This window comes from Pseudopodoces humilis, chromosome 6 (assembly GCF_049639895.1).
Source record: "Pseudopodoces humilis isolate 2021_Gansu_Grassland_sample_001 chromosome 6, ASM4963989v1, whole genome shotgun sequence".
NCBI lineage: Eukaryota > Metazoa > Chordata > Aves > Passeriformes > Paridae > Pseudopodoces > Pseudopodoces humilis.
This window is the reverse complement of record NC_142205.1, coordinates 32,447,082-32,472,051: the sequence shown is the minus strand read 5'-3', so window position 1 is coordinate 32,472,051 and position 24,970 is coordinate 32,447,082. Positions and strand designations below refer to the sequence as shown.

General features: G+C 41.6%; 1 protein-coding gene across 21 annotated transcripts in view; it reads left to right on the top strand.

Annotated features, from left to right (window-relative positions):
- The window catches only part of TENM3 (teneurin transmembrane protein 3), a 594,796-nt gene extending 590,818 nt beyond the window's left edge, over positions 1-3,978 (top strand). For all 21 annotated transcript variants that reach the window (XM_088056014.1, XM_088056017.1, XM_088056013.1 and 18 more), the window contains one exon: positions 766-3,978. In XM_088056014.1, the coding sequence (XP_087912140.1) occupies positions 766-1,521 (756 nt within the window). In that variant the 3' untranslated portion in view covers positions 1,522-3,978. The remainder of the gene's footprint in view (positions 1-765) is intronic.
- The last annotated feature ends 20,992 nt before the right edge of the window (positions 3,979-24,970 follow it).

Sequence of the window (24,970 nt, the reverse complement as noted above, 5' to 3'; positions counted from 1 at the left end):
ATAAACATGTTCAGACGAGTCCAGAGCAGGGCCACCCAGTTGATCAGAGGGATGGAACACCTCTCCTTCCTATGAGGAAAGGAATTGGGATTGTTCAGCTTGGAAAAGAGAAGGCTTTAGATAACTTAATTGCAGCCTTCCAGTACCTGAAAGAACTTATAGGAAAGATAGGGGTTTATTTAGACTATTTACAAGAGCAGGTGGTGACAGAACTAGGGGGAATGCACTCAAATTGAAAGAGATTAGGTTTAGATTATGTATTATGACAGAATTCTTTACTGTGAGGGTGGTGAGGCCCTGAAACAAGCTGCCCAGGGAAGTTGTGGACGTCCCATTACTGAAGGTGTTCAAGGCCAGGTTGGATGGAGCTTTAAGCAACCTGGTCTAGCTGAAGGTGTCCTACAGCAGGGAGTTTGAACTAGATGATTTTCAAGGTCTCCTTCCAACCCAAACCATTCTGTGATTCTTGTGGTTATGTACTGGCATTGCAAGTCTATCCTATGCAGCCCAGTAAGTAGGCTCTGAAGTTAAAGCTGATTTTTGAGCAGGTTCTCAGGGAGACAAAGAGCAAAAGCAGTGAATATTAGCAAAATAATCTTGTAATTCAGCAGAACAAGCAGTATGCAGATCTAATTAACTCCCTGGCACTGTCAGTTGTGGCATATCCTGTTGTTGTCCACGGGCAGCACACCAAGAAATCCTGGCTGTTTGGCATTTAGGGGGCTACAGATGGCTGGTAAAACTTCTGTCTGTTCTTGTTTACAGCCAATTTCTGGAGTGCAACAACAAGTGGCGAGACAAGCAAAGGCTTTCCTTTCCCTGGGAAAGATGGCAGAAGTGCAGGTCAGCAGACGGAAATCCAGTGGAGAAAAGTCGTGGCTGTGGTTTGCCACGGTGAAGTCTCTGATTGGCAAAGGGGTGATGCTTGCTGTCAATCAAGGCAAAGTGCAAACAAACGTGCTCAACATTGCTAATGAGGACTGCATAAAAGTGGCAGCTGTTTTGAACAACGCTTACTACCTAGAAAACTTGCATTTCACTGTGGAGGGAAAGGACACGCACTATTTTATCAAGACCACCTCCCCTGAGAGTGACCTTGGGACACTGAGGCTGACAAGTGGGCGTAAGGCCCTGGAGAATGGCATCAATGTCACTGTTTCCCAGTCCACCACTGTGGTGAACGGCAGGACTCGTAGGTTTGCTGATGTTGAAATGCAATATGGTGCTCTAGCACTTCACGTCCGCTATGGCATGACACTTGATGAGGAAAAGGCCCGGATACTGGAGCAAGCCAGGCAAAGAGCTCTTTCCAGTGCCTGGGCCAGAGAACAACAGAGAGTAAGAGATGGAGAGGAAGGCGCCAGGTTGTGGACAGAAGGAGAAAAGAGGCAGTTGCTAAGTGCTGGAAAGGTACAAGGATACGATGGGTACTATGTACTCTCTGTGGAGCAATATCCAGAATTAGCAGACAGCGCTAACAATATACAGTTCCTCAGACAAAGTGAGATAGGAAAGAGGTAACACACTGGCTTAGCTCAGGCTGCCAAAGAGACTGTGTATCAGTGTCTTCTAAAAAGGAGACCAAACTGTTTTGCTGCATTACTACTTGAGCCTAAGCTTACATCTTTGCTCAGATTTTTTCTGTAGCACAATCCAGACTCTGCAACAAAAAGAGCGCCTTCCAGAAGAATGATACTGCTAATGACAAAACTTTTTTTTTCTCAATGACCTTAAAGGTGATCTGCTTTAAAGAATATGTTTACATATGCATATCGCTGCACTCAAGTTGGACTGAAAAGTATTAAAAAAAAAAAAAAAAAAAAGAAGAAAAAAGAAAATAAGAAGGCCTACAGATTTTGCAACAGGCTGTTTCTTTGAGGCACTGTATTTAATTAAGATACAGACCCATACAGTGTTTCCAAATAGTACTGAATTGTTGACCTTTGCTTACGAGAAGTAGTCTCTCTTTCTCTCTCTCTTTTTCTCTCTCTTTCTCACTGCATAGGATGTGGTATATATCTCTTAATTTTAAAACATGGGGCAAAAATTACTGTTTATAGACAACCCAACTGCATTAAACTGTGCTGCTTTCTAAAAGGACATTGGCACAAGTGACTTATGCTACCATGGGAATTTAATAATGGATTTTACAATGCTAACATGGTTTGCCTTGGGGGGGAAATGGCAAGTAGAATCCTTGTTGCATATAAGCAAAGGAAACCCTGATTTTTTTGTAAATTATGTGAGACAAGTTGTTTATGGATTTTTATATGAATTACAATTTACTGTACATCAAATATTAGTCTCAGAGGAGTTAATTTATGTAAAGTGTTTAAAAAAGTTTATACTTAAAAATAAAATGATAAAAACATGTGCTGTGTGTGATTTTTTTTAAAGAAAAAGGAATTGCACCTTTTATGTTATAGCTGTACAGTATAAAGGATTATATTGTAGAGATATAACAGTGATGACTAATGTCCAAAAGTGTTAATATTTTTGTATTAGGTTTAAAGCTGTGCATCTATCACTCTGCTGATAGGATGGGACACACTCCACAAAGTGGCTGGCTGAATCAGACCACAGCTCCCTCCCCTCCCTCTCCTGTCACCCAAGCCAGTGCCACTGCATCAGTCATTGTTAGAAGGCACAGTAACCAAATAAGTCTCATTTAGTATGATGGAAGACTTTAATAGGTTGGGGTTTCCTTGTCTTTTTCCAGCCCTAATGTAATAAATGGACATTTATTCATACCAGGTGGGGTTTCTGTTGGTTTTTTAGAAGCTTTGTTTCACAATGAAGGAATAGTGTCTCAGGTGCTTGGCAAATTGTATGTAGAAGAAGAAGAAGAAATGATGTAGTTTCATCCAGTTATGTCAACTTTGTCTTCTGTATAATACAGCTCTTTTAGGTGTTAATAACTCCAGATAGAAGAAGCGTACCTCTGACCTGATGCTACAGAATTGCTCTTTAGGCAGGCAGGCTGTTCAGTAGGTTCATCTCCTGGCCTTCAGCTGGCAGATCAAATCTTATTACTGTGAACACAACCTGGGGATGGAGAGGAAGGTCCAGTTCTAGTGCCTAGTCTGCATCTCCACACCACTGCATAGATTTGGCATGCTCTGCTCCAAGGCCCAGTATATTTGCCGCAGGAAGACCTGAAGTGTGCAGCTGGTTCCTTATAGGAAGCCTGTGGTGGCATCTATGGCATCTGTTCTACATCTTGGCTGAAACCATTCTTAGAGCTTTAGTCTCATGAGCACTAAATTCAGCCACAAAAATAAATATTTTTAAGATGAGACAAAATTGGGGGTTTTGATGTTCATTGAATTATACACAGTATTTCTATCCATGTATTATAATGACAGAACATAGTAAGTGAACGTGTCTTAACTATGAATGGTTCAAGTGGATGTAACAAAAATAGTTTTCTAACTGCTTTGTATTCTGAGAGTCTATGGTATTACATACTCTAAATTGCACATTAGGATTGTTTGATAAACAGATTCGAATTTCTCCCAGCCAAGTCGCTACCGAATCTACAGTATCAGTGCTATTACTGTATGTGTGTATTTGGTAGAGCATACAGAACTAATTACACATATAATGAATGCTTATCATCTATTAGAATTAAAGCACAGATTAGTTGTTAGTACTTTTACCCTTGAAGCTTGAGGGCCCTAAATTTAGAGAGGATGGTATGTCAGACCCCAGAGGCGTGTCATTGATCTACATATTCTTTTTAAAAGATGTAAAATGCTAGGTGTTCGCAGTTCTGTTGGGTGGCTCTTCCACAGCACTGTATTTAGCATGCTGTAAGTGCTCTCTGTTGAAATAGGCTCATATTCTAAATTATGTCCAATGTTTCTGTTCTGTTTGAATATGAAAAGCTTGTATAACATGTCAACATTGAAATATATCTTCTACTTGGCGCATACCAGTCCCTTCTCCTTTGTTCTGGCACCAATAAACAACAAATTATAGTATCTGTTGGTGATCATTTTAGATACAGTCAAATCAAGCCAATTAGTGGCCTTGTTAGTAGGTATAATGAGCCTATTTCTTGCTAAAATAGACTTGTGATCTGGACATGCTCCTGCAGGAAATAGTGACCTTGGGGAATATAAAAACAAAAGATCTTTTTAAAGAAAAAATATGCATAATTAAAGAAGCATATTACAAAAATAAGAAAAAAAGAAAGGAGATTCTAAGTATTTTAGACAATGCCAGTCAAAATGCTATCCTGATATTTTAAGATGTATATTTCGTCTGATTTGTATTGTTCTTTTAATTTGCCTTCTTAACTTTATATGTGTCCTGAATTTTCCACAAATTGATAACTATAGATTGCATCTAGGCTTTCCAATAAAAGCCAACCCAACGTGTGTGTGTGTGTGTGTTTATATTTGGGTTTTTTTAATCTGTATGTCAGATATTGCATCTGTGCTGTCACTTTTCTCATATTGAAGAAGCAAAGTGATCCCCTTGCACTGGTATTGATTCATTTGCTTCACAGTTGGCAGTATCTTTTTTTGACTCTATCCAATGGCTTCATCTGCTAACTCAGCAAAGTGAATTACTCCATGGGATCTCTCAGGGGGTCTTCTTTACAGAAAACATTAAATATACCTCACAAAGCCAAATCCTTCATAGATAAGGAAAGCCAAAGAACAAAAAAATCACTTAGAACTATTTTTACTCAGGAGGATAAGAGAGAAAACATGACAAAAAGTACTTGATCATAAAGAATTAGAGATTGGCACTGGTAGTTACATATATACACAGAAGAGATCCTTCAACCTGCGTTTAGGGCCCCTTTGCAGAAACTGCTGACTTCAGCACTGCTCTTCGTCAAGAGACTGCTTTCATTTTAGTTGGAACAGGCAGACTTCACCACACTCGTGTTGTAGTGACAATATTGAGTTGGTTACATGTTGATCCAGCACTAATCAGGTCACTGCTTAGCTAACTATGGCCTAATTTTGTTATTAAAAAAAAAAAAAAAAAGGCAGTAAGAGATCTTTGTATGTGCACACTTGAGAGGTGAGAGATTTGCATTTGACAAGGGGGGGAAAAAAATGCCAGTTACCACTGCCACTCTTCTGAGGCATTTCTAAAGTGATGGCTGCAAAGCTGTAAAAGAAAAAACACTGCATAAAATAATAGTTAAAATTGTCTATGAGAGAATAAGCTGCGTTTGCAGAGAACCAGATGACAAAATGTTTGAATTCTGTTTTCAGACAAAAAAGAAGGAAAAAGCTTCTGAAAGTGTTGATACCTTGGTATACTGCTATGTCCAGGAGGGCAAGCTATGGCTATACATGTGGCCAGCCTGAGAACCTTTAAGAAAAAGAGGAAGAGACTCATGCATAATTCTTTGGGGATGGCAAAGCAGAGGCACTTACTAGAAACAGCTTCTAAGCAGCTTATTAGAATCTGCTTATTTGACACTTATTAGAAGCTGCCAGGGTTAAAAATAAGCCAAAGCACAGAGCATCATCCCACAGCATAAACTGAACAGCACAGACACAGTGATAACATATCCCTAACTGCAAAGCCACATCCAAACCCACCAAACTAATCAGCTTCTCATCTACAGCCAATCAGTCCTAAGGACTAAATATACGAGCTTTATACAACTAAATTGATCTTTACACACACAAGTTGCTGAAGCTCAGTGATACAAAACAAAAAAAGCCAAACAAAAAGTGATAAAAAACAAAATGTGAAACAGTTAATTGATGAGTGCATGCCACTTCTTCCCCCTGAGAAAAAAAGGAACATGTGGTCTATAGCTGTCATGCTCAAAAGCTTAAGAATTAATTTTTTACCTCTGAAGTTTTTAGCTTTGTGGCAGACAGACCACATAAGACAAATTTAACTGGGTGAGTACTTAGGCTAGACCTATTCAAAAAGTCAAAATACTAATAATAGGTAAATCCCTGTGCATCCCTCTGAGCCCATTTTTCAGCAGAAGTAACATAAATAAGGATGCCAGGTCTTAATTAAGTGTACCATGAAAAGCTGAAAAATGCAGCTTTTCTGTTCACCCATCCCAGAAACCTGAGTATTTGTTATGGACCACCAAACTTGTCGTAGACTTTTCAGGGTGAGGAGGTGGTGGAAAGGTTTGTTTGTCATGCCATCTCCCAATCAAAAGATATAATACTGGCAATTGCAGGTGGCACTGTGAGGGACAAGAACATGCTATTTGTGCTCTGGCACAATCTGCCCTGCTTTAATAACAGATATGCTGAAGACAACATGGTAGGGAGAGCAAAAGAGAGATGAGCTGCCCTTAGGTGGTCTGAAATGCAACAGTGAGAATGAAGTCATGCAGTACCACGCGAATAGCAGTGTGAGGATTATCAACTGCAATATTCTTTGCATGCATGTCTTTTCTAAAAAATCCTTGGCCTGATTTCTAACACCACAAATGCCAAATTTATGCAATTCTAAGCAGTGCAAGCATGACATAAAATGCATCACTAATATGCTAAATACGGGTCCCCACTTCTAAACAAAGCAAGCTAAACTGCAACACCACCCCTTTTTTAAGTATGCGAGAGCCTTATATGCAATTTAAAAGGTGAAGAGTAAGTGTAATATGATGGCAGCTCATTAAAGTGACATGTTTTCACAAAACCTGCTTTATTGCAGGTAGACTCTCTTGCTGTTAATTACTATTACTTTGTAGGTAAATTGAGTAAACCTTTTAATTTACTAAGTTAAAATTCCAACACTGAGGAATATAAATTTCTAGACATGCATACAATTTTTTCCCTACTATTAAATAAGTCAATGCTATAGTAACATAATTATGCAGCTTAGAGTTAATGGCTTCCACAAAGCTGTCTTAATAAAGCCTTTTGGGATTCAGGAGGAAAAGGAGGAAATTCAGAAACTAAGAACAAGGCTGGAAGGCAACAACATGTTTCAACTGGCTCTAGTTACTCAATCACACTTAAGCTGTCTGAGACAGCAGGGTGAGTGCCATGCATTACAGAGGCACCAGGGAAAATTGTTATCCCAATGCAATAAAATATTTCCAAATTTCAAGCCCAGGATTCATTTTAAAACTAAAATTACAGGAATAGCTACCTAATAAACTAATTAAAGTTACAGCAATAATAAATAAAACCAAAACAGCATAAAGAAAGATAATAGAAGGATCAGTTAGTAATGCAAATCTGAGTGTAACTACAGGCATGTTAGAAATGCTGTAAAAAAAGTATGAAAAATGCATGAAAAAGTTCATCCGTTGTTTGCAGATAAGAACCAATATTGAAAAATGAGCTGGGGAAGGTGTGGGTGTACAAGACCATAATACCAGAACCAGGTATTAGTCACCAACTTACACAATGATGGGGAAGCACATATTAAAAAAAAATAAATAAATAAATCAGTCACGCCAATATCTGCAGATGACAAAAATTAATGGAGTGGCAAATAATGGCTAGGACAGAGCAGTCATACAGAACAATATGGATCACTCGCTGAAGTGAGCCCATTCAAACAAAACGCATTTTAATACAGGCATCTCCAAAAGTAAAATATCTCAGAATAAGAAATGCAAATCTTGCTATGAAAGGTACACAGCTGCCTTCAAGAAAGCACTGACTGGAAAGAATGAGGAGTGCATAATGGATAAATAACTCATTGTGAGATTCCAGTACAATAGTGGTGGCAATGAAGAGCTTTTAGGGGTGGAGAAGCTTAATGAGATTACTGGCCTTGTTAAACAAGGGAAATATGAAGGCAATGTTATCTCTGCATATGGTGCCAGCAATACCACTCTTGCATACAATCCTGATGCATTCACCATGAAAACCTTGGAGAGAGCACAAGGAGACATCACATGTAAATCTGAGTCTTGGAAAAATAAAAAATAAATAAATAAATAAATAAAAAGAAAAAAAATGAAAGGCACAAAAGGGTGCCATGACAATAGTGTCTAAATGCCCTCACAATAAAAAAAAAACACGTTGTAGCAAAGTGTTTCCAAACAGGGAGGAAGGGAGGAAGAAGGAAGGGAGGAAGAAGGAAGGGAGGGAAGGAAGGGAGGAAGGGAGGGAGGAAGGGAGGGAGGGAGGAAGGGAGGGAGGGAGGAAGGGAGGGAGGGAAGGAAGGGAGGGAAGGAAGGGAGGGAAGGAAGGGAGGGAAGGAAGGGAGGGAAGGAAGGAAGGAAGGAAGGAAGGAAGGAAGGAAGGAAGGAAGGAGGGAAGGAAGGAAGGAAAGACGGAAGGAGGGAAGGAAGAAGGAAGGAAGCAAGGATGGAACAAAGGACGGAAGGAAGAAGGCAGAAAGGAAGGAAGGAAGGAAGGAAGGAAGGAAGGAAGGAAGGAAGGAAGGAAGGAAGGAAGGAAGGAAGGAAGGAAGGAAGGAAGGAAGGAAGGAAGGAAGGAAGGAAGGAAGGAAGGAAGGAAGGAAGGAAGGAAGGGAGGAAGGGAGGAAGGGAGGAAGGGAGGAAGGGAGGAAGGGAGGAAGGGAGGGAAGGTGGGTGGGTGGGAATACAATTCTGGTAACTGACTACAGGAGTAGTCTCCAAAAGCTTTTGGCAAAATAACAGCTATTAGGAGCAGATGTAATGGATGCAGCTGATGTGAGTTTAAACTAGATTATGGCACCGTTCATTTAGCTGCACAGGAGACATCAAAGAAAAACCTTTAGAACTGGTAAATGCCAGTCCAAAGGGTTTGGGCTTGTCTTCTTATCACCTCCCCTTTAACAACCCTGAAATAGCCAAATTAAGCTGATACAGACCAAAGCCAACAAACATTTCCCTAAAAGTTTCAGTTCTTTAAACATCAAGTACAAGGCTGAGGCATTTAAAAACATCCCTCGGTTTCCTCAGCAGAGTCATGTTATTCTATTACCTTTTATAGCAGCTGATTATTAAAACTAACTAAAACAAACCTCCTCACTCTCTATTAACATAGCCAGAACCAATATGTCCACGTTTATGTTTTCAAGGCATCCAGAGGCAAGTGTTTAGGTTAAATAAAAAAATCAAACAATCAAACAAAAATTTTAAAATCGTAAAACCTTGTCCGCACCAGTCCTGAGCGCACCTCGCCCTCAATGACCGACGCTCCCCTCCCAGGTGTGCACTGGGAAGCGCCTGGTCCCTACCCGGTGCAGAACCGGGAGCTACAGCCGGGCTGCCGCCCTGCCTCACCGGGAACAGAGAACTGTTCCCCCCGCTCCTGGCCCGCCTCCCAGCGCAGCCCAGACCGAAGGGAAGGGACTGACGTGCGCTCCCAGCCGCCAGCGAGCCCCGGCACGGCAGCCGGCACGGTGTCCGCAGGGACCGACACCCGCTCCCGCAACCACTTCACCCCTTCGCCAGCAGCGCACCGCCCCTCAGCCCCCAGAGCGGCAGCGCGGGCCGGGCTAGGCGGCCGGGGCAGCTCCCCTCACTCCCTGGGCCCCGGCTGTCCCTTCCACCGGGACACGGCACCGCCGGCCGGCCGTGGCTCGCGCGCCCCCTGGCGGGCAGGGGAGGGGCGGCAGAGGCCGGCGCGGGGCCCTTGCGGGGGGGGGGGGTGGGTCTTGGCCGCCATTTTATCGCCTCGGTGGGGCCCGCGGCGCGCCGAGGGTGCGGCTCCTTGTGGTGGATTTCCAGCAATACAAATAAATAAAAAAATTTATATATACATTCGTACGTACACACCTAAGTACATACATACTGCCTTAGGATACCGTGTCCCCCTAGCAGCTCCTCGTGCCAAGCCGCAGCACGGAGCCCGTCAGACCCGAGCGGGGCAGGCAGCCTGGCAGTCGGGCCAGTGCCACCGAGTGGCCCCTATCCCTGAGTGTAGTATCCACCGCGGGCTCTGGGCGGTGGCAGCGGCTCCACAAGGGCGGCACCACAAGTGGGTGCTGCTCGTGGTGCTGCCTGGCGCTTGGTCCTGTTCCTTCTCACACAGCGATGGCGAGTCCAGACCTGCCGCCCCAAAGCAGAGCCCTCTCCTCGCAGCTCACCCTGTGACGAGTAGTAGGCTCGGACCACCTTGTTCCTTCTCCAAGGCAATCAAAGGGTGCCAGCTTGACTGCACTATATATGCATTTGGTAAAATACACTGGGGGGGGGGGGGGGGGCTTTGGGCTTTGGTTTTAACTGTACGAAAGGTGTTTTCAGATGGCTTTCATCTGCAGCCAGTGAAATGTCCCAGTGTAGGGAACAATTGCTTCAAACAAAGTCCAGCCTGTTTCTCGGCCCACGGTCACTGGTGGCTGGCAGTGGCCATGGGCACTGCCACAGCTTCGCACCGATGCTGGGCTGGCAGCCTGGCCAGGGGCTGCCGAACAAGAGCCACCCGGCCAGGGGGACAGAGGGGAAGGGATCAGGCTGACATTGTGCAGCAAAGCATGTGTGTGCGCATGCCTGGAAAGTTAATTTGTAATTTTTGCTCCTCAATAAATCAAGACGGATGCCCCTATAAATCCTTCTCCTCAGGAAGGAAGCAGAAGGGCAGGAACTGCATGGAGTAGAGAACAGGGCTATTTTTCTTTTCACTGCCAACAGCACATCGCTGACACTCAGTGCTGTGCTGGGTCAGGCCTTCACCCTCTGCTAAGTTAATACCAACAACTCCTTCATCTAAAGGGCAGATAGTAACAGTGGGGTCCCCCTTGCACATTTCTGCCTTTCTTTCCTCTCATTGCAATAGCAGTACCCTCTGAAGGAACTACACTAATTAGCTGCTATTACACTTCTTGGGTGGCTGGAAGAACATACTGCCTCTGACCTCATGCTTTGCAATGTACCTTAACAGCTTATTACTGCTATTGCATGGCAGCAATGGTTCATTTTATAGTTACTTTGAAAGAGCCATTCCTCCAGTGCTGAAAAATAATCTAAGACTAATGCACAGTCTCTCCAGAAGACTGCTGTTAAACTGTCTATATCCAAGTGTCCAAATGCTGCACAAAGCTGTTTCATTTGCTTAACATCGACTCACTAGCAATTAATATGCCTGACATAACAGCACACTACAAGGCCCATAAAATCTGTAGCAGTGGGGGAGTGAAATGATTATAACTTTTTTTTTCTTTTTTCAATAATACCAGACTACAGTTTGGGCACTGTAATCTTTTCAAAGCAAGAAGCTGAGCTGCATTTGAACAGCTGTTGTTTACTGAAGCAATAATTAGCAAGGAACTCAAAATACCTGCTACCTTCTGCAGCAGCTCAGTAGACACTTGCACCCTGTACCTGGAAGCAGAGAGGCTATCAGATTAATATGTAGACTACACTTGGTAAAAACCTCAACAAACTAAAAAAAGGAAATATTTATAATGGTAGCATCTGCCAGTCTTATACATACAAGTAATCCTAGTGAATTCATCGTGAGCTGGGAGGCACAGACCACAGCTCATACCAGATGTGCCTAGTGATTTGCAGCTGGTGAGGGGCAGCACATGCTGCACGTGGGGGATAGGACATTCTGCAAATAAGGTGTTAGGCACAGTCCTTCTCAATGTGCCCTACTGGCTCCAGGCAAGGTCGAGCTGCATGCCTGCTCCTGGGACTGAAATCTTTGGGGAAATATGTCTGCATAGCCATTCGTCATGTCTGCAAGTCTCCTGGTCTTACAAGATTTTATTAGCTTAGTTTGACAGAGCAATTGTCCAGCAGTAAGGGAGAGAAAGAGGACTGCAGAGCACAAGGGAGCAAAGCACTAAGCACATTGAAAATGGGCCTCTTGATTCCACACCTGGATAAAATGTAATCTCTATGAATGCAAGCCATCCAGAAGTAGCCCTTTGTTTCTTGATTCGGGCTTGCTGCTAGTACGTATCGGTTTGCAACCAGGAATCGGAGCCTGAGTGTTACATGTTTCCAGCTCACATGCTAACCACTTGGTTACTGGCAACAGTGGTGTATCTATGCATTCCCCTGAGACTGAATGAAAACATTGGTATAACTCCCAGGTAAGGCTCTAGTGAGGTTTTAGCTAAGCTACTGTAATTGCTCTCTCCTGTCTGAAAGGATAGTCATATCCCTTTCACCCACTTCTTCCCAGCCAAAGTCTTCACTTGTGCCAGCTCTTAAATGCATCTCAACCTGTTAGGAGTCTGAGGACCTAAAAGCCCTGCTTCCTAGAGATTCATTCTCCATGGGTCTTTTCTCTCTGGTATGCCTTCAAGCATGACTCTAGACCCAAGAAGAGGTAGGAATGTGCAGTCAGGTTTGGTGTGAAGAAGAGAGGTAATCAGGATCTCACTGACCAGAACCAGTTTAAGTATATGTTCGGTAACAGTTTCAGTCACCTGCTCTCTCTGTGGCCCAATAAACATCTAATCATTCAGTTCAACACAAAATAGAACTAACTCAGGTTTGAGTTAGCCATACCTCATACTAGGAGTAGCATTCTGGAGCTCTCCCCATCTGAGCATTAGAGACAGAAGTTTAAGTCTCCAGGTTTTAAGTCTCCATGCTGTCAGAGCACTGGAAGCAATCTCCAAGGAGCCAGGGAGGGCTGCCAGCTTCACTAGGGGAAGCAGGATGCTCTGCAGACAGGCGTCTGCCCTGCTCCAGAGATTCATTCTCCTGCGTGAGAAGACTCGCCTGCCAAAACTGATAGGTACATTTCCACTAACAGTTGTCAAATCAGTGACTTCTGACTAGAGAAAATAAAAACATTTTGACAGAAAATGCCTGACCAGTACTACACAATAAGCCAGAAGCTGACTTATCTCATTACACCTGTAGTGCCTTAGAAGTCCCTTTTCTGGCTAGTCAAGGTGTCCTTTTGAGATGGAGTGCTGATGTGAGAGACACAGGGAACTGGGACAGTCAGCCATGAGCTCAAGGAGTTTCAGTTAAATGAAAGTAAATATACTTCAAAGTTAAATATTTTGTCATAATTACATTTTTTCTTATTATTAATAGATGATAGCTATCACTTCTGTCACTGGAAATCCAAATAGAGTCACTAAGCTAGTAAAAAAATGAAAAAAAAAAGGACAAAGAAAGCAGGAATTCAGTACAGACCAGATAAAAGACCAGTACAGTTTCACTGAATGAGCTCAGCAAAGTAAGAAATGGTGAACAGTGGCCATGATTTTAAATACGGTCTTCCAGATTTAGATGATAGGAACCTAACTGTCCTTTCAGCAAACTTGTTTACCACCCTGGAGCTGCAACTGCAGAAGTTCAGTCATTTTAAAGTAAACATGGTGATATGTACATAAAGGTAAATAAAATCAAGTCACAGCATGCCATACCTTTCAGGGCTATTAAGACATACCTCATGTGGTGCTGCAAGGTACAAGGCCAAATGAGTTCAACAATCCAAGAAATAAAACAGTGCCCTCAAAGTGGCTAGTGTGCTAATCTGAAAGCAGGAAGAGTTTGCATTTCCTCATTCCTGTTGGCACATACATAAATCACTGCAATTCAGTAAAGAAGCACCACTATTTTTTCCAGAGCCCTATTTCATTTCTCAGTCAGAGCAGACAAGAAACACTGAGCCAAAATGCTATAGATATGATGTTCGGTGACAAAGAAAGGGAGATGTGGACCTGGCAACCCATAGTGAAGAAAGGCTGCTGAGCCTGGATCTTGCAGCCCACACATTGCATCAGATCACATCATGCCTTACCCCACCAGAACATGCAGCCAGAGGAGCTCAAATAAAAGCGTATCTGTACACAGGAGGTACAAGCTGTAATCGTGCTGTTGGAACTCAGGTGGTACAAGCCCCATCAAAGGGTTCATACAGGTTCAGCTGCTGTGACTAATGGGATTTATACAACCTTTGATCAAAACAGTTCCATTGCCAAAACATTTGTACTGTACAAAATTTGTAAGACCAATTAGGATATGACAAGCTATCCTCTGAAATTCATGGATAGAGTTGCAAGGTTAGGAGTTAAAAAAAAAACCAACAAAGACAACTGCATATTACAGTCCAAACCTTCCATTATTTATTAGCTAACGTGAACAGCACAGTGGTTAATGGTCAGATATATCCCAACTCACTACCCCTGTTATTGAAACTGTTAGTGTAGTGGATATTTTTAGGCAGTAGGAGAGGTTGAGGCTGTAGAGGGAATGGCTTGAGCAGTATAACCTTGGCTTTGCACTGTCTTCCAGACCAGAAGCCTCTTGCACATAAGAGGAAAAGCCACTCAGCTTGGCTCCCTGACTAGACTGACTTGACACTGGCCCTCGAGGGAGCAGTTTCTCCACACCACATTGCAGGCTTGGGACTTCAAAAGACCTTGCTCTGTGAATTTGCTTCAGGGCTTGTCTGGAAAAAGCTAAAATCATTACTCAAGATCATGCTGTGGTGTATGTACCAAGCCACAGGTCAGGTGGAAAAGCAAAGGATGTCCTAGTCTGGTGACACACAAAGCCTAAATAGGAGAGGAAAAACAAAGTGAAAAATAAAAAGAAAAGGAAGTACTAACTAAAGGAAATGTCACTGATTAAACAGAACACCAGTGGCAAGTAAAGGAGCAGGAGGAAATCCTCTGTACCTGAGTGTAGAACAGAGGAGGCAATGTCACATGGGCTGGAGCAGAGAAGGGTGGAGGCCCTGACCTTGTAAGCAGTCATGTACTGAACAGGATCTCTTATCCATCTGCCCCCCAGCCACTGTCTGCTCTCCCTAATGTGTCTCCAGAAGTTAAAAGAATAGGCACAGGTTGAAGACCAGGCATCACTGATCTCTGTAACTCCAGCTGTAACCAAAGTTACAAACTTCTGTTTGTCATTTCCAAGCGACCTCAAGCCTCCATGGAAATAACAAGGTCCTTTTTTCCAATCACCAGACCACCAAGCTTTTCCCTTAAGTGCTTTGCAAATGCCTGAGAAGACCTACACATGCTCACAGGAGCAGCAAATAAATCTTGTTAATGGTATCTTGATAATCTGCATGCCCAGAAAGAGCACTTATTACTTCCTCGGGCTAAGAAGCACCATCTAAGAGCTTTCTTGCCATTTATTTTAGGACATACTCTCTTGCTACTCTTCTGGGGAAAACCAAGGTGAAACTGTTCACTCTTCCCCCCCTCAAACTTCTTATTCAGACTGTAATAATCTGCAGCAGTATCTGTCTGGGGTATTACCCTAGGCCTAGGTGGAAAGTTTGCCGGGGTGAAATTATACAATTACCGGCCCATTGCTTCGCAAGTCAAGCTGGCCCCAGAAACAGCAGTGAGAGGCTCCTGAGACTGCCTAGGCACCTTCCAAGGCCACAGCTCTTGTAGTACTTCATACCACAGGGGCAAGGAGGAGGTGAGAACAGAAGAGGCTCCTAATAAAACTTAGTTCTTTTGAAACATTGCGCCGTTGAAGTGCTCATAACATTGTACAAAAGGAGCTAAGCTTTATCTCTCTTTTACAGAGAGATGGTAAGAGTTACAGGTACAGCAGGCCAAGAGCAGAGTCAAGAAACCAATCTCAGGTCTTCCAGTTTATACAGGCCTAATTATGGGAAGATGCTGTAGTCATGGGAATCATCTCATAAAGACAGTATCTCCACAAAGGCTCTGATATTTTTGCACTAATTCCAAAAACATTTCCACCAACAGCAGTGGGAGACTTGAATGCTGATGTAATTCTCATGGAAATGAGGTTTGAAGCAGGATCCACAATTCCCTGCAAGAGCCTCAAACATTAGCTTATATTACAGCTGCCTTTCAATGAGCATTCAAGCCAGTTTCCAAACAGCAGTTGTGAAGCTTTCATAGTGAGACATGTCTTTAGCCAGTCAGCAGATGCTCTTAGAAAGTTTTGCACTTACATGAGGTTCCTCTGAACAAAGAGATCTTCAAAGGGATAATAGTATCTACTTCTGATTAAAAGCCTAGCTTAATATGACGATTGAACACCACTGGGTGCATCTCGTATAACACATTTTGATCAGCAGCACACTGAATATTCAGAAAAAATATTTTTCTTGTCCTGTTATTTTTTATGCAATTTAGTACTTTAAGTTGTTCTTGACTGAAACACACCTTGCAGTCAGCAGGCAGCCCTGGAGTGACTGTTCAGAAACAACCATTCCTGCTCTACACCCCTGTTCCAAATGTACAAGGAGTCATGGTGAAGATCCTTTAGTGTTCCACTGTGGTTAGAGTGTTTGGCAGTGGTTAGATGTCAGCAGCTTCCAGAATTTAGAGCAAGTACTTGGGGAAGCCCAAGTAAAATTTTATTGTCAGTGTTGAATGTACTGCTGCATTTACACCCCTCCCCATTCAGTGCTGCATCAAAAGCTGTGCCACTGTAGCAGGAGACCAGGCTCCTCACATTTCTGAGCAGAGATTTGAAAGTTGACTCAAACCACATTGTAAAAGAAGTGACCTATGTTTCTGTATTTTAAGTATCAGATGTGATTTCCTTATGAGCTGCCACCAAAGTCTTCCTGGTCTCTTAAGTAACCTGCCTACCTTGTTCTTCCACAGCAGAAACTTCAGTGCAATACCCTGTGCAAAGGTTACCTTGTTTCATGTCTCTATCTGCCCCAAGGTTATCAAGAGTCCAGCCAGATCCTCACATCCCACAGCAGTGCTGACTTCCTGAGTGATTTGGGGGCCTGTTAGCAGCCTGCCTGCATGTCCATGTAATGGACTGTTAGGAGAGCAAATCTCAGCTGAAGCACAGATGTTTGTTTTATTAGCACAGAATTTTGTACCACTTCTCTGGGGAGGAAAGAGGGAGCTTTCTTCCCTGCAAATGTGTCTACTCTACAGACTAAGTTGTAAGAGCACATAAAAGCTGCTGCCACTGCCTAGGCAAGAATAACAATGTAATGGACATGAGAGGCCAGGAGAGACATTTGGTACACAGTGAAACTTGGGTAAGCAACAGAGCCTGACACCTAATGGAGAAAGGGCCAATGAAGGCCAAAAAAATTATCTTGGGAATCTCTGCACTGCATTTAAACTAGAAATGTTGCCTGTTGCCAGTGGCCTTTGGTGTAGTTTTTACTGTGTTCATATGGTAGCTATTCATTGTTGGGTAATTATCTTGTTTTATTTTTCTACTTATTTATTGAATAAATCAAACTAATACAATTCCAACCCACGATTGCCATGGGAACACTCCAACAAGGACAGATGCAGTCTATAGCTGCAAGGAAAGAAAGCAGACTTCAACATTATTAAATTATACACAAGACAATCAATACAACTTAACACAAACAGCCCTTGCAGGCTCTGCACTAACTATCCAGAAGGCTCAGCCAGTTACTTTAGAGCCTCTTGCAACACCAAAGCTTAACAACCACCATTTCAAGTTTCTATAAGGGCAAGCGCTCCAGAATGCAGTCTTTCTTGCCTTTCCTTTGTGTCCTGATAAAGGGAATCACAGAAATCATGTAGTCTAGTTTTCCATCCCACAGACATGACAGATATTTTTCCAGTAGATGTATAGTGGGTATAAGTCCAGTAGATGTGTTGAATTCTTGTTCTAACAATTTCAGAATTTGCATTGAAAATTCAGTCCTAGTGAAAATAACACACTTAGAAAATTTCAAACAGTTTCTGAAAGCAGAAATGAAATCAATTGCAAACAAATCTAAAAGTCTGTTTAGCTTAACTTGGTCACTGTCTCTGCAAAGATGGATGACAAGAGACAGGAAAATAGAAGGCAGAGAGGAGAGGAGAGGAGATTAAAGCGATAAAGGGCCTACAAAGCTCATAGCAATTTTTCTCCTTAATTTCCTCATATTCAAGGTAATGCCACTGAGAGGAAGCCAACAAAAAAAATTACATGCACTGCCCAGACTATGTTTGTAAAAGGCAGTCTCATCAGTCCTGATTCTTTCTGCCACTGGCAGCAAGGACTGTCTTTCTGGACACTGCAGAGGGGGAAGGTGCCAGGTATTTGATTAAACCAGATCACAGTCTCCTTAAGTCCCCCAGCTGGGAGCCATCTGGCAGTAACTCACTCTGTGCAGATCATCCTTTCTATTGCAATGCCTTCCCACCTGCCAGAGTGCTGTGATTACCCTCCCTGCTTACATCCCCTTAAACTTGTCCCAGCAGTGCTGACAAGACCCCCTCACCCCTCATTGCAAAGTTAAGAACCTGACTCATCTCATTTCTGCACTGGGCATCTTATAGAAGCCCTAAACTCTCTTTCTTTATTTCTAGTCTTCTTTACATGACAGTTTTTTGGGAATCAGCTCTATGACTGAACAAACAATTCCTATACCAAAAACTTTGCAGAGTGAAAGATTACATTCATTTGCTTTGCTGCCTCCACACATACTCTGCCTGGTTCTGCATTTCCACTACCTGTAAATAGCATTTCCAGTGCCTGCAAATAACATCTCTATGAGAAATATCATCCAGTGAGAAAGATACACTGTTTCTGCATGGCAGAACTGCAGCACTGTGTGCAATTTCAGAACAGGCAGACACTGATCTTCCCTATTTAAGTCACCAGTGTGTGACACTCTTCATCCAGGACAGTCATCCAGCTTCCATCCATGCTCTCTTGCAACATCTCCAGGACAGTGCTTGATTCTCCTTGATATCTTTGCCTTATGTATTCTGTTATATGTAATCCTTGGTGGTAGCATTCCTTTCCTCTTCCTATGTTCTGTAACGGCAACTTGATGATTATGTGGCAAGGTGTATATTTTTATACCAATTGAGCTAAAACCAGTGACTGACTCAAGGTAGGCAGCCTGCCCTGGGAACCTTAGGAAGGTGCTTACTTTCTTCATTGCAATGAAGTTACTTAGTTCAAATGAGGTTTGTCAAGTAGATCAGAATGCTTGCAAAGAGCAGAAGAGCACCAATAATAGAAAGTACTGTTAAAGGCTGTCAAATCTGAGGAGGCATTGATCTGGAACCTAACTTTACAAGGACTCCTAGCCTCAGCCTGGAACCAAAATCCAGGCCCTGGAAAGCCTTGAACTCTGCAAGTTCACATCTGGCTCCAATCAGACCACTCAAGCCCTTTTCCATGCAGAGGCAAACTGAAAGGCATGTGGTGTGCTGGGGGAGACAAACTACAGATGTTTATTGTACTCTTGTGCCTTTAGCAATTGTTTTAATGGGCTGGAGTTCCTGGGAGGCCATTTGACTTCTGTTCCTGTCTATACTGTTCTCTTGTAATGCTGAGTGTGCAGAAGCCCAAAGCTGTCAACAATCTGCTTCCAGTGTTATTTCAAGAAAAGGAAAGTGAAGTGACATCTGACCTGCCAAGAGAGGAGGGGGAGGAGGTATTTTTAAAACATAAAGCAACAAAAATCTGCATGGAATCAATATCAGAGTCGATGCCTTCTATCTCGCTGGAAAGCACAGCTTAGTACAAAACACTGGTTTCCTTTTTCTCTGTTGCAACAACTATACATTAAAAAGACTCATACTTACTTTGCCAAGACTACATTGTCAGTAAGTGTTTTGAAGCTCTGAAATAATGATTTTTGTGCAGTATTTCATTTTAATAATTCAAATAAACCATGGAACATTATGATCTCTACAGCTAAGTAAATACTTCGTTGCAACTCCAGCCTTGGAGAGCATCATCCATTTCAGTGGAATGGTCTCCACAGAAAGTAGCATCTTGGAACCACTCTGCCCTCACAGTGAGCAGCCCTGGCTGCTGCTGCTGTTCTCCAGTCTGTGCAGAGGGGAGAATTTGTGTGCGAAGATCATTATCATGTGAGAACTTTAGTTTTCTTTTGCTGTCTGTTGTATCACAACACCCGTGCAAGCAAGAGAATCCATCCATACCTGTCAGGCATTTAGCTCCTTTACTTTATTCTTCAATCACTGAAATAGAGTTTGGAATTAGAACCTAGACAATGCCTACAAGAAGTACCTGCCTGTTTCAGTTTTGAATTATTTCATTTTTTAAATGACGCTACAGGACCTTGTTTAACACAAAAGTGTGAACTGCAGAAGTTACTGGGGTGAGGCATTAGTTCTAGCCATGAGTTTACACAGTTCTGCTTACATCCAAGGGTCAAACTGGGCAGAAATGGAAAGGGTCTTCCTTCCTCTTTGACACAAAGCACAAATGGTGAGAGATGCTTTGTAAAGGGCACTAGTGAAGAATGAGTGGATCAGGAAGAGAAGAAAGACTCAAGGACGGTGGAGGTGACAAAATACTACAATTTCACAGGAATAAGTAGAGCCCTCCAGGAAATAAAAGAACCAGACAAAATTAAAAGAGAAAATAGAGGTCAAGACTGAAAAAAGAAGTGTGATTACTCAAAGGAATTGGTTTCGGGGGGAGAAGAGTTAGAGAACATATTGCTTAGGCTAGAAAGTACACTAGGGAAGGCTGTCAAACATGAATGTTAGCTATGTAAAAATATACTGTTGGTATTGTTCATCTGGACTTACATATGGCACACAAATTCCTGGATCTCCCAAGTCACTGAGAATTTGACAGACTGCTTGAAAAGCATGAGGATTTCATTTACTGTTCACCTTAAACACAACCCTTTGTGGCCACTGAGATTTAGATACTAATAAAAGTGCAAATTCTCAAAAAGTGAATGAAAATGTTTTCTCTTGCTGAGGATAGAAAGCTTTTTTTTTCAGTTCTTACACTAATGTGACAACAGAGACTTGTTTCTCTATTTGTACACTTAAAATTATGTTGCATAATTATATTACTAAAACTTGGAAAGGCTGTCTGATCTATTTAGAGTGGAACAGTAAAGACAAAGGACATTTTCTTATCTGCTAAATCATGTAGCCCAAGGATCTCTCCACTGTTCTGCATGTAGTTTTCTACAACCAACCCTCAGAAGTTAAGGTTAGATTAGATGGAGTATTATCAAAACCAGAATCGCTAATGTATCACTAGTATATGAAAGTTGCTGTCTATGAAAGTGTAACAAAACTACTAAACTGGTGACTGGCTACAATAAATCAAAGATTAATAAGACTTTGAATCTATATAGGTTTTTATTTATAGCAGAGAACTGAAGAGGCTAATATTTGTCATTCAAATTTACATAAAAATGTTCTTTACTGTCTGCTAGGACAAGCAGAGTCCTGGTAGGTGCAGACTCCATTTCCCTGGCTTCTGGGAAGTCAAAATAGCCATGCTTTTGAGGAATGTGTTGCTATGACAAACAGTAGAATAAAAAGTACTCTATGACAGGTACAAAATTTGCATTTCCATTAGCCTTTGTCAAATGAAATCCCTAAAGGCAGTGAAGAATGTGCGTGGAAGGAAAATGCAGTGTATTAATTTACCACCCCCCCATGCAAAAAAAAAAAAAAAATACAAGCCCCACACACCCTGGATAGTTCAATGAACCATAAGTTAAGATAAAAGGTAGGAGGAAAAGGTTTACATTTCTGGTGGTCATACAATAAAGGGATAGTAATTCATGCATGCTTTTGCCACCTCATAGCCCAGAAAAGAAATGCTGTAGAATAGCCTCGCTGAGCCACTTTTCTCTTCTGAAAAACCTGGCCTACATGCTCAAATGTTTGGAAAAATGAACCAAATTTTTACCTTCTTTTAAAGTTTATCAAATTATGGATACACTTTAAAGGATAGCACCTAATCTTTTTGGCTGATGTATTTTAGAAATTAATGAAAATATTATTGATTTTAATAAGATTCCTATTCTTTTATGCTCTTTGAACTCTGTTTTTCATGGATGAAATTCTTACTAGAAATTAACAAATCATCAACGGAATTACAGATAAAACAAAATACTATTTAATGTGAATAAAGATGTCATAAATTGGTTCTAAGTTTAATTTGGCCAGCCTTTAAAACACATCGATACTTTCACAACTAACCCTCATTGTTTTAGGATGTCTATAACATCCTGCATTAGTTCCTCATTTATATCCAGATATTTATCATCAAAAGTCACTTTATCTTGAGACCGATGGAATTAAATTCATGGATTTGGCACGAGGAATGGCAAAAGAAAAAATATTTTATTCGTTGATATTGTTTTTCCCAGATATGTTTGAGTATTTCAGAATAATATATGCATTATATAAACTAACTTGAGAGCATACAGAATTTATGTTTCCAAATCTTACTGGTTTTTCAGTGTGTTCTTGCTGACACAGCCCATCCCACCAAGGACTGGCCCCTTCCTCAGCACTACTTTCCCTTCTGACACCCCCTCCTTTATTCTGGTGCACATGGCTGTAGAGCATGCTAGCTGAGCTTATTGTAGTCCTTGCCAAAATTTGCTTTAGCTTATCTACACTGCTGTTATCATGCAATGCCAGCAGTTTGCCAGAACCTCTGCATTCAGATGTGGAAACAGGATCCCAGCTCTGAATCATTCAGAGAGAATACTTTTGCATCTGTGTGCACTGTCACTAGCTTTAGGAGAACCTGCAATCTCTCTACCATTTCAGCTAATGAAATGATTCAGCTAATGATTTCTTTCACCAAGAAGTCTTTTCAGAAACAGCTCAGATATTTATATGCTCCTTTTCATGCAAAACTCCCATAGGTTGACTCTACTGATCACAGCTGAAAGAAAACAAATGCCAAGTAAAATTAGTTATTCTTGATCAGGCATACTTCTAGTTTATTCCTCCTCCTGTATGCAGTCATGTTGTGTTGGCACAGACCCCTGTGTGGTGCTTGTAAACCATTCCTTAAAAAAAAAATCCCAAAATTTTATCCCAGCCAGTATGGTCATATTGGAACAAAGGCTATGACTTAATGAGCTTCAGAAGCGTAAGTCTTAATAACGTCTTCTCCTGCAATTTGATTTCTGCTGTGAAGTTATTTAAGAGCTTTCAAAAAACATTTTTCCTGGAATAAATGAATATGTTGTGTGACCATCACATCCTTCTCAAAAATTCCCAACCCTACCAGAGCGACAGGGCATTTAAGAGCTGCAATCAGTATGTCTATGATGAAGCTGTACTTCCTTCACACTGTATCTGCCTAGATGAATTCAAGAACTGAGACCATGCACACTGGGTAGGGTAGCATCCTATTATCTATTTGTTCAGAAACAGGTGCAAATTGCTTTCATTATGTTTTTATAAAACACTGGGGTTTTTACAGGCTCTACTAAGTATTACTTTCTGCTTTGGGCTCTTTCTGGCTCTGTACTTATTTATTCCTGCCTCACTAACTTTATTGATGGCAAGGTTTTTCAGCATTTCTTTTTCATTTTACTCCTCTTTTCATACAGCAATAAATATTATTCAATTCAACAAATGCATACAAATGGTTTCCATTAGAATTTTAATCTATTCTCAAAATGAAAGAAAACCTTTGTATAAATCTTTTTAAATTACCAGAACATAAATTCAGACAGGGACATCTCCACCTAGACTGAGCTGGGGAGTTCACAGCCTGCTGTCCTCATTCATAAATTAATTGAGGTCTCTAGCTGCTGTAAATGAACAGTGCATCCTGCAAAAGATCATATCTGTCAAGATTGCAGATTGGTTTCTATCAGAGTTTGCAAAAGTCAGAGCTCACAATGCTTTCATTATGTCTATGAGTATGGCTTCCCAACTGGAAAGAAATGTGTTTTGTTCTGTTGGGCCAAGATTTACAGAAAGCAATTTTCCTCCATGCTCCAGTTATGACAAAACTACTGAAAAATGTCATTTCGTGATTTCTTTCGTTCAGTCACCTTTTTACTGACAAATATGTATTCTTTCTGCTCCATGTGTATGCACCAACTGTGACATTTAATGGCCAAGGAAGGTTAATCACAGGTGGGTACATATCCCCCTTGGATATTGCAAGCTATACTGCATTCACTGCCACTTATCCATTATAAAGTAAGCATGGCTTTAGCTGACTCACACAACTACCTGTTTTATATTACAAATTCATACATTTTTTAAAAGGCTCCGTAGGATTCAGAGAACCAGACAGCATATCCATGAATACCTCTTAGATATCTTAAATTACGTAAAGGTTGTGACAGAGTGTGAAGAGAGTCAAAGGCAAGGTAGATAATACTGAGTCCTTGGTTTCCTTTCTCTTTGATTTAGCAGTGTTAATCTGCAAGCATGTGAGGGGTGGAGTAAAGAAAAGAGAACATCAGTTCCCAGAGTTTGGGAAACAGAGGTTGTTTTATTTTTGGGTCTTTTTTAATCAGTGCCATATGTGAAAATGATGTCAGGGATTCTTTACACATAAATACCAGTTTGTAACACTGAAAATTAAAAGGAGGGTAAAACTGGCCAAAACAGCTCTTAACACAAGTGAGTAGAATTGGTCTATTTCAATTTACAGGTAAGGGACTAAACCCCAAACACAGCACATGCATATATGTCCTTCCTTGCTTCTGTCGGCCATGCTGGACCTTTTCTCTTCACAGCTGAAGCTTTAGAGGAGGAACCCACAAATCACCTGAATGTCAGTTTTCACTTCTACCTCTAAGAGAAGAAGAATTTCCTTGTTGGGGTATGCTGAGTATTTCCCAACAACTGAGTATGACTTTTCTCTGGAAGCAATAGAAAGCCATCATACCAACTCATAAAAACGATGGGGAGATTCGCTACAGCTATAAACACTGGTCACAGAGAGGTCCTGGTGATTTTGGTATGCAAAAGTGTAGTGAGGAAAGTCTAGAACATCATGCTATGGTAGTTTGCTCCTTAAATACACACACAACCTTTCAAGGAATGAAGATTATTTACATGCTAAAAGTTAACCTGCTCGTTAATCTCTAGTTAAAAGGCTTCTGCCTTAGCCTAATAGTGCCAACCAGTTAGAAAAGTGGCTGCCAGCTACAAGAGCTAAATACATACTCAAAATTAATTATTTACTTGGCAGGCTCAGCAATCACTATATTATCAAAGCAATTGGGGCAATTCAGCTGTTTTATTAAATACCCAATATTTTTGACCTTTATCACACAAGTGACATTTGGCATCCCAATATCATGATGTTGTCCCTTCCTACCATGAGAGCACCACACTGTCAAACTCTTCTCCAGGGAAAATTCTTGCAGGTGGAAACATCAGCAGTTATCCTGGTAATCTAGTTTATAAAGCATTTAACCTAAGTGTTTTAAATGTACAACTGCTC